The sequence below is a fragment of the Parasteatoda tepidariorum genome, chromosome 3 (assembly GCF_982258835.1).
Source record: "Parasteatoda tepidariorum strain Cologne lab strain chromosome 3, Ptep-v5.0, whole genome shotgun sequence".
Lineage (NCBI taxonomy): Eukaryota > Metazoa > Arthropoda > Arachnida > Araneae > Theridiidae > Parasteatoda > Parasteatoda tepidariorum.
Window position 1 is genome coordinate 56,747,869 of NC_141757.1, and position 16,324 is coordinate 56,764,192.

General features: G+C 28.4%; 1 protein-coding gene across 2 annotated transcripts in view; it reads right to left on the bottom strand.

Moving 5' to 3' along the window:
- Positions 1 to 16,091, bottom strand: part of LOC107454516 (uncharacterized) — a 94,946-nt gene extending 78,855 nt beyond the window's left edge. For both annotated transcript variants that reach the window (XM_016071728.4, XM_016071727.4), the window contains exon 1: positions 15,719 to 16,091. In XM_016071728.4, the coding sequence (XP_015927214.1) occupies positions 15,719 to 15,787 (69 nt within the window). In that variant the 5' untranslated portion in view covers positions 15,788 to 16,091. The remainder of the gene's footprint in view (positions 1 to 15,718) is intronic.
- Between the last annotated feature and the right edge of the window lie 233 nt (positions 16,092 to 16,324).

The window sequence follows — 16,324 nt, forward strand, 5'->3', positions numbered from 1 at the left end:
TTTGAAACTTATATTAGGTGGAAACTTATATTAGGTGGTATTAAACATCAAGATAGCAATGGTAATTTGTAAAATTTTTACTTTTACTCTAAAGAGTCTTATTGTGTTTAAAATGGTTAAAATGCAAGTTAAATGTTTATTTAAAATTTTTTTGCAATTACTTATACATACTATAATAAACTTGTCTATAATAAACTAAATGTTAATATTTGAAAATTAAGATTCTATAAAAGTGCAATAATTACTTGTTACTCTTTAAGAATATGTAAGCTTTTTTGCTATCGAAAAATTTTACATAAATATTATAGTGATTACATTTACGTAGAAGAGGAATATTACTTCTATATTTCTAAAGATTATAGTGTTTTAAAAAATAAAACAGAAGCGGAAAGTTTTCTTTAATCACACTCTTTTGCGTTGCGTATATGTATATTGTATAATAAAGCAAAAACATGAACTCCACGAAAAGCAAAGTCAGCAAGCGTAACGTTAAAATGTGGAAATTTAGTAATACCCAATTCTGAATAAAAAACAAATACTCAAACTTCTTCAAAACCCTATTTGACGATTTTAATATTCATTACAATCACCAAATATAAGTATATATTTTATTTAATTTATAGAAGAGATATATTTCCCCATTTCACATCCAAAAGCATGATCAATAAAATAATCCCCTCAATTCAGTCAAATCCGAAAACCAGCTCCACTAGAACCTCTAGAGCGCCATCTATTGTTTACAGTTGCAACTTATTTTATAAATAAAGGACTAAACAATGCATTTTGTATTTTACGTTTATAGTTTTCTCCAATTTAGCGGAAAAAAAGGTTATAGTTTTAATTTTAAAAAATAATATATAATACAAAATGAAATTTAAAAATACATGATAGTTATTAAAAATATCAAATACAAAGTATTGAACGAAAAATCTAAATTGAAATAACATAACTGCTTTTTGGGTTTTAACTTTATTTTCAACTGGTTTCTTTTATAACAAAATTCACCGTAAATTATAAAAAATATATATATATATTAAAAATAGACGATTCAATTTGAATAAATATTTTAAATAACTAAAGTAAATTTATAACATACTATGTAATGAATATTCCAAAGCAACGTGCAATTTTATTTCTTTAATATACTCCGAAAAAAAATCGCCAAAAAGTTTAAACCATTTATGAAAGATAATTTTAAGAAGAGTGGAAAAGAGGGTCTCGTCTTACATCTCTTAGAATAGCATAAATAAGATTTGCTAGATGTGAATCTCTACTATGAAAAACCGGTTTAACAGGGATTCTTTAAATAACCTTCCAATGTCCTGTAACGAAATTTTAGGGCAAAATAACATTAATATAATAGTTCAGTAGAAATAAACGAAAATGTTATTCAGCTTTTGTCTAAACAGTATCGTAAAATTTCATCTGTATTCATTTCTTAGTTGTATGGAATTCTCTCATAAATAAAACATAAATCAAAATACTTAATACCATTAAATGTATTTAATAACGAAATTCTACAGCTATTCGTATTTTACTAAGGAAAATTAATAAATCTGCAATTATATAATAGGGATGTTTATTTTGTACTGTTTATTATTCCAAAACTGATTGTGCTTATATAACGGTATAATTAGTAAATAATGATTGAAAAAAAAAAGGAAGAAAAAAAACTGGAAAGTTTTAGTGTTACGAAATTCAATTAAATGTTTTAGTAAATACATACGGGCATTTTTTCAAATTTATATTATTGAATCAAAAGTATGGATACGGTACTTAGCTATACTTATAATAACGTACAAGCTATACTATAAGCATTGTAAACTGAATTATTTACACAAATTTATAACCAATATGGATTTTGTAGCATAAAATCAAATGTAAATCAATACATTCCTATTTTTGGAGCCACAGTATTAACTATTAATAAACGTTAAGTACAACTTATGTTTAAAATTTAAGTGTCAATGACATTATCCTCTGTGCCCTTGCTATTTTGAATCCAACTCAAAGGACAAAGAAATTCTTTTGTTAAGCATAGGGCGACATGGGCTATGAGGGAGATCATATTAGTGTAACTAATCCGCGTTTGTACCAAGGGGGGGGGGAACGGATACTTCCAGGGGTTAGCCTGATGACAATGTGATCCTGTTCCACCGCTTTTCTATCGGTGGAGTTAATTTCTGTCAGTATTCTATCGAATCGTAAGCAGCAAAGGAACACAAAGCAAAGCTTTCTCAGCGTTCTCTATTCCAAATTACAGAGTCTGAACTGTTCGATTCAATCATTTTATTCTGCTGTGGTAACTCAGGGAATAGAGCACTCGTCTCCCAATGAGGTAACCGAGGTTCGAATTCCAACAATGGCTAATCGATACGAATTAAGCTCTAAGCTCACAATGATGACGCAAAACAATTCAGTGGTGCATGATGGTTAAAACTTCTTTTGTCGTAAGGCTAACCATGGAAGGTTTTCGTGGTTCGTCACATGGGCTAGTCCGATGCAATGCTTATCCAAAGCGTTCCCATGTCTTCTGGGTTGGTTTTTAAATTATAAGGCTACGAAGTAGAACATAGGTGATCGTAAACTAACAAATGGGTTAGCTTTTCAAGGTTGGTTATAAAATAAGATAAAATTTGATCTCATTGAAATGGCATCAATAAATTAACTAATCATTAACAGCCCCGTGGTAGAATCGAGGCGACACGGCGACATTGTCGCAGAACGTTACAGAGTTCCTGCAAAGAGATTTTTCCTTTGGTTTTTCATTTTGTTATTCTTTTATGCAGAAATTTTTGAAAGCTTTTTTTTCCCGCTAGAATTATATTCAAAAGATGTCTTCCTCGGGCATTGGTGGGGGAAATAAGCTATCGTGATTTTTCTATTCTAAATGATAAAGAAGAAAAGAAGTTTGAAAATAAAGAAGTAAAGAAGTTTTCTAATTTAGATAATAATGTAAAAAATTTTGGTTTTCTTTTTCGCATGTATATTTGTTATTATTAAAAGTATCTTGCAGAAAAATATTAACGCTAGGGAGGTTTGTCGTAGAAAGCCCGATAAAATTCTGCCACGGAGATTAACAGTTTAAATTAATTTTTAATAAAGTATAGTTATTTTTTTTCGGCAACGAATATCGTTTTTTTTTAAAGCACAGGCTCTATTGATTATATTTGTTAAACCAATTAGGTTTATTATTTAAAAATATTCCTGTAAGGTACCAAAAATGCAGAACCGTCTTCAAAAGAAAACCTGATAGGTAAAACGAAATTAGAATATAAATTATTCATGATGCCATTTCAGTACATAGAAAACCGGATCTCCGTTGATAACATAATATATACGCTAACACAAGTGCATTTGCAGAAGAAAAATTAAAACAAAATTAACGTATAAGAAATAAAATAAATTATTTACTTTAATTATAGTCAACATATTTAAAGTAATCTATAGCACTCAAAGGGATTCTAAACAAATACACATGTAAATTATTTTAATTAAATCACAATAAAAGAATAATTTATTCTGGAATAAAAACAACAAACGAGATTGAGATTTATTCAAAATAAAATAAAAATTAAAAAAAAAAAAAAAAACATTATCATTTGGCAAGAAAAATATTTCCCTTCTTTTATTGTTCCATTACGCTTGCGTTGATAGAATGAATTGTGAGATGCAAACGATCGATATAAGCAAACGATTGAGAAAGTGATTGTTATAACTTTCATTCGCGTTGATTAAGAACACATTGTATTTACCAATCAAACACTAAATCGTCAATAGTAAAGATAAAAAAAAAACTCTTCGCGTTTAGTAGGATAAGAGAATATAATTGTCGTGTTTAGCGTCGGCAAGTAATGTTTTTGTTTCGTCTTATTTAAATCTATAATGACAATACAGTAAGATTTAATAATCGATAACAATATACATTTAAATTAATATACAATGGACATACTTCTTTTGTTAATTTGTAACGAGTGTAAATAGTAAATATGGCGATACATAAGAGTAGAAATTACAATAGATCGCAACAATTAGCTTTGTCTTGTTAATTCCTTAATAACGGCAGTGTGAATTGGCACGTTGAAAATTTTTGAAACAAAATTTTGATGCTTATAATTAATTTATTCACTTAAGGAATTACGCTATATTTTTGTAACCCGTAAAATTAATAAAACATTCATTGATAAATTAACATTATCTTAATTTTTAATAGGACGAATGGGTTTATTTTCCCCGCTCTAGTTATAATTCAAATAAAGTAGAATTCTAAACTAATCATGACTTTTTAAGTAATCATTATTATTGCATGAACACCATACGCTTGTTTATGAGAAGAAGTTTAGAGCCTTTCAAATGTAATATTTGCTTAAATTTATTATATAGCGAATAAAATAAAAATTTCGTATTTTGAAATGAAAATAGTAATTTTGTTAATAAAATAAATTATGTTATTCGCAAAAGACTTGAAAATTATGTTTTTGCACATTCTGTATGTACATTTAGTTACATATACACATATAAAATTTTTTGAATATAGTTTACAAACGTAAATATTAGATCCAATGTAGTATTATAGTTATAGTATTACGTTTCTATTGTTTTTTTTATAGTTCTATTAACTTTCAGCAACTAGTATTTACATTAAATACATATTCTCTCTATATAATTATATTATGCTATTAACATTAAATACAATATAGTTTAACACAGTATAGTGTAACACATATGGTAAACCACTAATATGTATTGTAAGAAATTTTATTAAAAAGGAAATTAAAAAAGATATGCAAATGGTAGATTGCAAACTAATATTTAACCCTTTACAGCTCGAGTAATTTAAAGATTTAATTTCCTTTATTTTTAACAAAAATATTGCCATATCTATGTTTTAATCGGGATCATTGACCCAAGGTACGAAAATTAAATGAATAAACGGTATAACTGTAGACCTAGTAACAACTAAAAATTATATTTCACAAAGATTATCTTTTAAAATATTCAAAGTGAGAAAAAAAAAATCTTTCAAGTTCCATCTACGGTTTTACTGTACCACTAGTGGTACCGTAACATAAATTTGAAAACTTCTACCCTAGATAATCCACTCGTAAGGTTTTAGAAAAATGAACTGCAATATACAATAATGCATTATTACTAAATGTATTCTGTATTGTAGAGTTTCTATGTGACAACAAACGAATCAACTATCATTTTTTTAATTAAAAGAAAAATCGATTTCAGTGCAAAGTTAGGTACTTGCATATAATAACCCATATGATATCCATTCAATAGAATAGATTTGTATACAATTTTTTATTCCAAATCAGAGCAAAAGAAATAAGTGAAGCATTCTGACGTTATGTTCTAATCTCATATGGATTAACCAAGGCATGGAAGAACTCGACCGTTAATTGGGTTACCCATGAAAGAAACAAATCAGGCATATGTTTATTCTGTTTTTCCAAATGAAAGTAACTTTTTTTAATGCATTATTTTTTCCATAACTACAATGCTTCAATGGCTAATAACAGAATGTCATTTGGTTGTTCGACCAATAAACAAACTAAACTTACGATGTTAGCATAATGATTGTTATTCTGATACAGTAGCTGATGCTATAGGATTGATTGTGAAACTATTAAACCAAAAGGGGGAAAAAACAGCGGATTCATTTTGAAGAGGAAAAAAAAATTATATCGCAAAAAGTCGATAGTCACGCGAGTCATTCGAATCTTTAGGAGTAGACTCTGCTATTAAGCACACTTAAAATTTATATTCAAAAATAACTTCGATGCTGAATAACTGTGTGTTTTTAATAAACAGCAGTATTACTGGTGCAAAACGTTAAAAAATGAGCATTTAGAAAAACATTTGGGCAAAATTTTACGTCAAAAATTTGCTAGAAAAAATACACGCTCTGATATTTTAATTTTTGTGGATATTATAATAAATTTTAGTTCCAACTATATTTAATTCTCTACAATATAAAAGTGAAGTTTTATTTTCCTGATTTTTCGACCATTAAATATTTTATCCAAATTTTGGTGATAAAAAACTAAGATGCCGTTTCTGCCCCCCCCCAAAAAAAACAATGTAATTTGTAATCTACGTGAAATACTGGATATCGTTAAATTAAAATACTAATAAGAGAGTAATTAAAAATATAGCAGCAATATAAAAGTGAAGTTTTATTTTCCTGATTTTTCGACCATTAAATATTTTATCCAAATTTTGGTGATAAAAAACTAAGATGCCGTTTCTGCCCCCCCCCCCCAAAAAAAACAATGTAATTTGTAATCTACGTGAAATACTGGATATCGTTAAATTAAAATACTAATAAGAGAGTAATTAAAAATATAGCTTGTTAAAAAATGAGTTTTCAGAGGTAGTGACAAATATTGGACAAAATCTCGCGTCTAAAAGTGCCAAGACAAAATTACGCCTCGACACAATATCCGTGAATAAAATATGCGCGTTACATTAGGTTGCACGGATATTTAATACAGTTTAATACTTAAGCAAGGTCTTAGCCGCATGAATTTTTCCCGTTTTTGTGTATAACATCATTTGTTTTCACACAATAGTAGAAAAATTTGGAATATTTTCTTCCTAAGGCGGGAAGTTAAGGCTATTAATTAATGATGAGTCATAGGTGAAATATGAGATATTATATAGATACTAAATAGTAATACATATATTGAATGGCAGGTTTTATTTAAGTGCAAATTACTTATTGTTATTATTTTTATTAATGTTACACGTTTTAAGATAAACCAATGCTTAAATTTTTGGATTTTCAGGGACAAGACAACTAAATACTGTTTTTATTATTATTGTTTTCTAACGCAACACAAAGGACAATGAGAGTTTTATGCCAATTTATTAAGAAAAGTGCTTTAAACCTGAATTTGGGTTCAGCAAAATTGAAATTACGAAAATGCATCAGAATTGGCGACGATAATGGACAGCTGACCCATGATCTGCATAAATATCGGTATTTTATTTTACCACCCATGATGATTTTTGATGATTGATGCTATCAAAATATCAAAACCAAATCAAAACGTGCATCAAAATATGAAAACTGAAACAATTAAGATAGTTAATACTTTTCCATAATGCAAATAATTTTTACTATCTTTTTAAAAGCTCTTAAGAGGTCAGTCTTCACGATTTGGAACTCAGATTACATAAGAGAACTCATTATTTCGAAAAACAGAAAATTAATCCATGTTTACGTTTTCAATTTCGTAGAGTTAACCCAGAAATGGGCAACGCGCCAGCACAACAATTATTGGTATTTTCAAGCCGAGATCTTGTTACAATTTCACTACGCTGACACTCCAAAACGTGAACCTAATGTAAAAGAACAAGAAGAAAAAAAATTTATTACGCAAACACCACAGATCACACTCGGAAAAAAAGGTCCCTACTTTTTTTAAGCCATATAACATATTCAAATCTGAATAAAGAAAAATTGCAACTCGGATTTTTTTTCCACCCCACCCTCCGGCGATATTTTGTTTAGAAGTCCGCTCACAAAATCTTTTTCCATCAAGAAAGCTTTCTCAGAAAAAGAAAGCAAGTGAAGAAAGACTAGGGAGAGAGAAGAAAAAGCACGTTCTTTCTTGCGCCTTTGTTCCATCCTGCAGCAACTCGAACGTATTCGATGCATGAGACTTTTCAAGAAGATATAAAGGCGTACTTTAACATTTTTTGGACCAGTACTGTGGAGGAAAACTGGATCACAGAAAAAGAAGATATAAAAAATAGATATATACATATATATATATATATATATATATATATACTAGGGGGTTATCAAAATGGCCGGGTTATATGGAAAGGAAATTTGATCATCGTTCGATATAAAAAATCTCGTACGAAATAGAATTCTTCGAAATCTCTGGGAGGATTTACACGATTTGAGAGCGCGAAATATCGTTTGAAGTTATGTCCGATTTTATGAAGGCCGGCGTATTGTGTATGCTTCATGTCTCCAGACGATTTGTATGGAAATAAATAAATAAGCAAGCGATAAGACTAGTTTCATACATTTGCTTGCTATGCAACCTGATTTTTGTAAACGAGAAGGCTGAATTTATTGGGAATGGGACATGATTTTTGACAATAATTCTTGAAAAAAAAAAGAAAATAATAAACTCGTCTAAGCATATTTTAATAGTTTGAGAACTATTTTAAATAAAGTTAGGTTGATTTCGTAATAATAAAAAAAATAATAATAAAATTTAATATCGACGTTTTTTAAAATAGTAACACAGCAAAGATGCAATTTCTCAAAAATAGCTTTTAAATTATACAAATAGCTTTTAAATAAGATAAAAAGCCAATTTTTATCAGGCTACTTGATTTTCTCTCGTTTTTAAATTAGCTCTCGAATTATGGAAAGCAGCAGGGTAATAAAAAAAAGCCTATAAAGTTATAACAGAAATTCATACGTATGTAAAAATGATGCAATTAAAGGAAATTAAACAAGGAAACAGAACATCCTATAACGTAACACGTCGAAAATTCATCAGCGATAACATTGACAAAAATTTTCATTGATAAAAAGTAGTGTAACGGTTTAACATTTTAGAACAATGGCTCAAATACTTTAAAAAGTAATTTTAATAGCCATTTATTAAACTGTTTCAACTCCTGCATTGATTTAAGAATAAAATTAACTCAATTAGTCAAACAATGAAACAAATTGTAAATAATCCGCCTTACCTAATAGAAAACGTAACAGTCAAATCTATTTCAGAAAATTTAATCGTCATTAAAAGTCATCCGTAAAAATTATTATACATCCCTTGAAAGTGTATTTTAATGTGAAAATGTTATTCAGCTCTACACTATAAGAAATTACGGATCAAATTACGGTATATAGTATCTGCATCTTCCGCAAAATCCATTTAACCATAAAATCTATTTTACCGCGAAATCTATTTTTACCGTAAAATCTATTTTCACCGTAAAATATTATAAGATAATTTTTTCAGTAATGTGAGTGATTACGATAATTATTACTGTAAAAATTACAATGTATCAGATTCTTTGTTCCGTAACATGTTCCAGATAAAATGGATTTTACCTGCAAAATAATGGATATCGATAAATGGAATTTACCTAAAAAAAGTACCTGCAGCCTGAGTGCCGTTAATTTACCGTAATTTGATACGGTATCTTTTACACAATAAGTCTTTAAAAGTTTTATTTTGAATGTTTGAAGAACAGTGAATAAAATAAAATCAATATAAATTATGATTACAATTACTGCTTTTAATATTAAATTCAATTACATAATCAAAAACCGTTAACTTTATAAAATGAAAATGCAAACGAACGTGTAAATGGTTACAGTTAATAAATACATTAATTGCAACTAAGTTCCTTTCTGAAATTAAAGAACTTATTTTGAAGAAAGTCGTTACAACAAACTATGAAATAAATCAGAAATATATGGCTTCTCATTGAATGTAAAAGGATAACTATTAATTAATTAGTCTGTTAGTTGTCTGCCAGCTGCGATAGGAGCAGACGATTATTTACATTTAGTTCAAGAGAGGAAATTAACTTCATTTACTGAGATACAAAGCAGACGATTCCTTATTTAGCTTTAGAAAAAAAAATTTTTACTACAACTACTAGGAATGCTATCTTACTACGAAATTCAGAATACCTTTTCTACTTCATGCGACAAAACTAGGCAGGTGCTTCGTTCTCTCTGCTTACTCGTGGTTCATTATCACCGATTGCACAATCGGGCGCGCAGGTAGGTAGGTGGAAGAGAGAAAAAAAAAACGAATGATTGTATCTGTAAGTAGAATACGATAAAGGCTACAGGTATGGATGATGACCCTTTTTATCGCACCTTTTCGTCACATAAAGAAAAAAAGACTTGAATAAGTGATAATTGGGGCAAAGTCGTTTACTTCAGATGATGCGCCGAAAAACTGAATTGCAGTCAAACGAGTTTTACTGCGGAAATTCATAGTCGCGCAAGTCATTGGTTTGTGATTTATGTTTGATACAACATTTTTTAACAATATAAATGTAATTTTTTTTTATTGAATTACTATAAATCAAATACTATAGTTTAAATTTAATACATTAACAAATAAAATAATAACAGTACATGAAAAGATAAATAAATAAAAATTATCGCCAAAATAAGTTATTTGAAATGTTTTTTTAAGGATCTTGAATAATTAAATTGATAGAAGCAAGTTGCTGATCTCGAATAGAGTTTGATACGAAATACCAAAAATTAAAAATTCCAGACAAATTATAATAACAGTTTTGAATAATTATAATATTGAATATATTAATGTCCAATCAAAATTAATGAAACTAAACATCGGAGTTTACGATAAAAATTGGTTAAACAGTGAATTTTCAGTTTTTAATTATCGAAATTCACAAAGCTCAAAATGGAGAAGAGAAAGTTTTCCTCTTAAATATCGTATAAACTACGCATAATCATTATAAAAAAATTATAAAAAAATATTGTTAAAATCTTTTTTTTACACTAAAAAAAATAAAAAAATATGTAACTTAAAAGGATTTATTTGCAATGCTTAATGAATGTTATTTTCACAAAAAGTTATCAGAGTAGGCAAGCCTAGACCATAATAAAGGCAAATTAATTTAAAACCAATTGAAATTACATAATATATAATATAAATTTTGTTTACACAGCAAAATTTTAAAATAATTACTGAAAATTAAAAATTTATATGTTCGTTACATAAAAATAAAGTTAATAAATAAAAATGTAGCTGAAATGATGCTTTTCATTAGAAAATAAGGAAATTTTTGCTTCATATGAATGACTATTTTACCAAACGATTTAACGTTTTAAGACCTTAAATGAAAACATTATACATATACATTAATACTGAATCAATATAATGTTTAATCACGATTTAGTTGAACGAAATTGAGTAAAACTTATGATGCGCTATTGCAATAATAAATTCACCATAAATAATAATTAGATACTATAATTGCTCGAATTCATACTCGAGAATGATACACTTCAACTCATGGAAAATAATAATTGGAAAATACTTTTTTTTTCTTCAAATTCATAGAAAGGAATGATATAAATTCACAGGAAACAACAATTGGATATTATTAAATGTTGCTTACTGAATTTATGCACGGGAATAATATAAATTCATGTTTAATAATTGGATACTGATGAGGATCAAACTTATAAGCTTGAATGGAATAAATAAATTCACGGGAATGGAATAAATAAATTCACAGGAATGAATAGAAATTCCACAAATATAAATTAATAATACAATCTAAGTTTTAAAATTAAAAATGTATGTTAATTTGGAAAAATAAATAACGCGAAATATTTCATTTTTAATTACAAGACGAGAAATATTATGTTTTCGATGAGAAATATTTTAGCTTGAGATTTAATAAAGATTTCAAAAAAAAAATTTGCCAGATAGCAATAACAAAGACAGCTAAATAGATAGGAAGAAACTATCATTATGAGACAAAAAGACGAAAGGCATGAATTGCGACTTATGAAAACATTAAAATGAACTGCAATGAAAACTTTTTCAGTACTTGTGTAAACAAATGCTTGAAAGAAAAGAAAGAGGAATTCTCGTTTGATCAGCAAAAGGAACATTACGAACAAAATAATGAATACAACATCAGCTTCTAGATTCCAAAATCAAGCAAACGTGAGTACAAATTACAATCGGGAAGATTCGTCAGAGGCATCATGCGTGACGAACAATAACGGTCGTAAAATAGATAATCGTGCAGCCGAAAATTCGAAATCACGGAAAATGACTAAGTGATCATGCCAAATAGAATAAAGTCGTGGAATTCAGCTGTTTCTGGAACCGAATTGGTGTAATCTTTACCAGAGCGAATAGAAATGGAAAATACCAACGGAATGAAAATGCACCAAAACTTTAATTTCTGATAATAACTAAGTATACAAAAAAGTCACTTTTTTAAATAATAAGAAAAAAGTGATATCAGTAATAATATTTACGTTGAGCCGTACCATTACGGCAAGCGTACTAAGACGTGAAATTTATCCCTGTTTTTGCAAACCATGTCGAATCACCAAGTTAAAAGAGTACAATGATATGGTTAAACTTAGCAACATATTAAGGTTACAGTAAATGTGCACAACATGGTTATATACTGTAACACGCTCCACATTTTCTTAAGAATAGAAATCACAGCGCGATGAAAATGATGAGGTTTAATTAATGGAAATCAATATTTTCCAAAAGAAGACTATACATAGTAATTAAAAATCTGTATATGAATCTAGAAGTCAGCTTTTTGAAATTCATTGGATATTAATAGAATTTATCCATGAAATTCATTGCGAATAAGTACTCATACTGCATACACTGTGAAAAATCAGTACTTTTAAGCTAAATAAGAACGAAAATTCAAAAATCAATAGGTATCAGTAAATGTTATAAAATTCAATGTACATAAGTCTAAATCAAAGCGATAAATAATGAAGATCATTGTAGTTAATTGTGGAATGTTATTATTTTTAATCACACCGGCAAAGATACGATTTAATTGAGAAAATTCAGCATTCTTCAAAACGTAAGAGAAAAAAAACGGATTGTAACAGACGAATGAATATAAGTTCAAGTATCGATAAGTTCGAGCAGTTTTGCGTTTCACAGTGCAGGCGAAAACTACTACACAATCATGCAGATAGGATACAATAATCAATTTGAACACCTAGAATCAATACCAGATCAGATAAAATTACGAATTCTTAAAACTGTTTCAAAAGCCACAACGCTGAAATGGACTTTCATCATGAGTAAATGAACAAATAAATATGAATATTTGATTTTTCAAGACAAGAAAAATCTAAAAAAACGTTGGAACAGTATAATTATTCATTAATAAATAGGTGCTTAGTACAATGAAGCATTTTATCCAAAATTTCAAACGACAAAAAAGAGAAAAAAATTGTTGCAAAATAATAATTAAAATTAAATCATAAAATTCCCCCGGATTAGAAAATAAGCAGGCGCAAAAGATGTTAAAAACAGGGAATTGCAACTTATTAAACAAAATATCGGTAATATGAAGTACGTTTTTCGCCTAGATTATCTCTTTACGTAGATTCAAATAAATTATCCAAATAGATCATTAATTAATTAAATTTAAGTAATGAAACTAGAAATATCTTTTCTTAAAAAAATTATTCATAACTTAATCAAAATAAATCAAAATTAAAAAAAAAAATGTCGAATAATAACAGTTAAAATACTTAATACGATGTATATTGACATCGTGAAACAGTTACGATATAAAATAAGTGTTAGAAAGCTACTGGGATAGAAATGTAGAGAATTAAAAAGATTTAAAAAAATATAACTTAAAAATATAGCAATAAATGAGTAGTAATGGTGAAAATAATAATTTGTAGTAAACCACGATGAATAATGATTTCACGTGAATCGATTAAATTGCAAGATAAGTAGTTAGAAACGAATTCCACGCATGAGTACGTAATAATACAACGGCAAATTCTAGGAGAAGTGCAGTCAAGTGTAAAAAGAATTGTTTCATACAACGAAAGTTCCATTTTATCATGAATTGAAGAAAAATAAATAGCTAGGTTAAATTATAATATACTTGAAACTTAATACAAAGTCTAACAATATTCGAAACACGAAATGAAACGATTATTCCTGAAAATGCTACAATGCAATATAGAGGTAACAGCATTTCAATGAACTTGATACAAAGTAGCAAAATGCTGAACACGTTAATACTAATCGATTGTAGATAGTTTCAATAAAAAATGTAAACTTATAAAAAATACGCTTAGCAATCGTTTTAGAAGTAATATTAGTACAAATAAGCGATAAAGTTATCGAAAAATAAGCTAATGAAACCAAACGTATATGAATAGTTGGAGATTTTAAATTTTGTTTTCCACTAATTGATATATTCAATGAATATTCATTATGAATTCAGCGATTTTTTGTTGTCATATTCATAATAAGTAAGAATTTGAAACGAAAAAAAGAACTTTTAGTTGGACAAAACTAATTAAAAAATCGTGTATCTTTTTTAAAACCAATTGTATTAAAATGATGAAGACATTTTTTGACAGTTTTCAACGCATTCGATTCAAGTTCATACCATTCTTCAAAAATAATATAAATAATATCAAAATATAAAGTATCACTACGAGAAGCGTTAAAGTAGAACGTTAAAAATTAACATGTGTGTTAATTTTTTTAAAAAAAGAACCGTATCATAATATAATGATTTCTTTTATATTTATAAGCAGTTTTTCACAAACGCAATCTTGTTTAGTAAAAGAAAATTATAAAAAACTGATCTAATTAGTAGCAAAAGCTAAAGGAATAAAAATGTATAAAATTATTTCGAAAGATTTATCAAACAAATTTGCTAAATGAGATATTACCTCCATTTTACAGCACTTGCATGCGAACAAAAGATTCACAAAAAAATAAAAACGATAATTCGGACAAAAGTTGAATCTTTAAATCTAGTAAAACGCACATAAAAAAGTGAACATTCGAATGTAGAATTAAAATTTGTCATAAAAAGTCACAAAAACTAATTATGAAATGCTGATTAAAAGAAAGTTTCACTGAAGGGTGAAAATCATTTAACATAAAATTTAAAAAAACTGTTTAAGTGCATTTTGGATATAATCGAGTTCAGCAAACTCAAAGAAAAAAATCCAACTGTGTTTTCCAGATAAAAAAGATACATTTTATCTCGGAATAAATGAAAAAAATTGAGATAAGTAGATCAACAAAACGTTTTATGAAATGCTCAGATATAAGCTGATAAGAGAAGAAATAAAAAACTAAGTCGGAAAGAAGAAAAAAAATTGGAGAACCAGATTGCGTTCACTAAGTACTCAATGAGAGAATATCTTAGTTAGAAATTCTATGAATAACTTTTAATTCATTACAACTTGATATCGGAATATAATTTATAATTATACGATATATATCTCATGGATGCGTATAATAGTATAAAACTTTTCCGTACGTGTTAGATAAATTAGATTAGTCTAACTTGTAACCTCGAAATAAAAGACGATAGATAAGTGAAATTAAATATCGCTGTCGTACAGCTAAGACCAAAGTACTCGTCGACAGATTATCAACCGACCATTGGCGTTAAAAATCCAATAATCAATGTGGCATCTAGTTTCTAAGTCACGATTAGCGAAGAAGAGGAAACAGCAATGAAAATGAATTCCTAACACAAAAGAAACCAAGCGAATATTTATAACTAAATCAAGCAAAACAAAATCTAAATTTAATGTAATTAAATCGCTATCCCAAAAGGAATGATTTTTTAATTAACTGAAAATGTTGCTTTTATGATTATTCCCATTTGTTTAAGGACGATTATTTTTCCAAACACATTTTTATATCGCTTGCTTGCCTTAAAATCCCGCAGGAATACGTTTTAGAACACTAATTATTTTTTATTTGTTCTAAATTATACGGAAATCTCACTTGTTTGCAAACGACTATTTTCTTTAAAATTTTTGTAACAAATAAATATCGTTTGCTTACGCAGAAACGTGTTTTAGAAAACGATATCAATATTTTTTCTTTATTTATTCTAAAATATCCAGTGATCTACTTCGCAGACGATTTTATTTTCATTTCTGAAAAAAAAAATATCGTTTGCTTACCTTGACATGGTAGATTTCACTTTCATTCAAAGACTGTGTGCGAAGTTTGTGCGTTAAATATCTGAGCATCTCAAAGAAAACCAAAATCACAGTTTTTGTTAACCACCGGTCAAATACCTCAGTGGTTCTAAAGTATGAAGAAAGCACCTTTTCTGTTGCAGGTATAACATTAAAGGATTCCAGCTGGTACCACCACAATAACAGCAACAGCTCCCAGAACCATCTCGGAAAAGCAGTTCGAGAATTCAGTTTGGTGAAAATAGTGAAGTGTCGCAAAGAAGCCTGCTACATATAGATATTTACAAGTGAAGAGCGGCTTATTGCGGACCGGAGTAGATACTGCTCCTTACACGTCCGTGTTTCTCGTCCATCTGAAGTACAGAGGGGAAAATTTCTACGCTGCTCCGTGAGAGGCGAGGGACTACTCGACCGGCGTGTGACGTCACAAACGGAAGCCGTGGCGGACTATTCCACTACTACGAGAGGAGTTGGGTCTCCTCCATTTACTTTTCAATGGCAACGTTTCAAGGGGATATATTTGACTCGAATTCTGGTGACACTTTTTTTTTTCTTCGAGAGATGTTCTATAAATCTAATGGAATATTT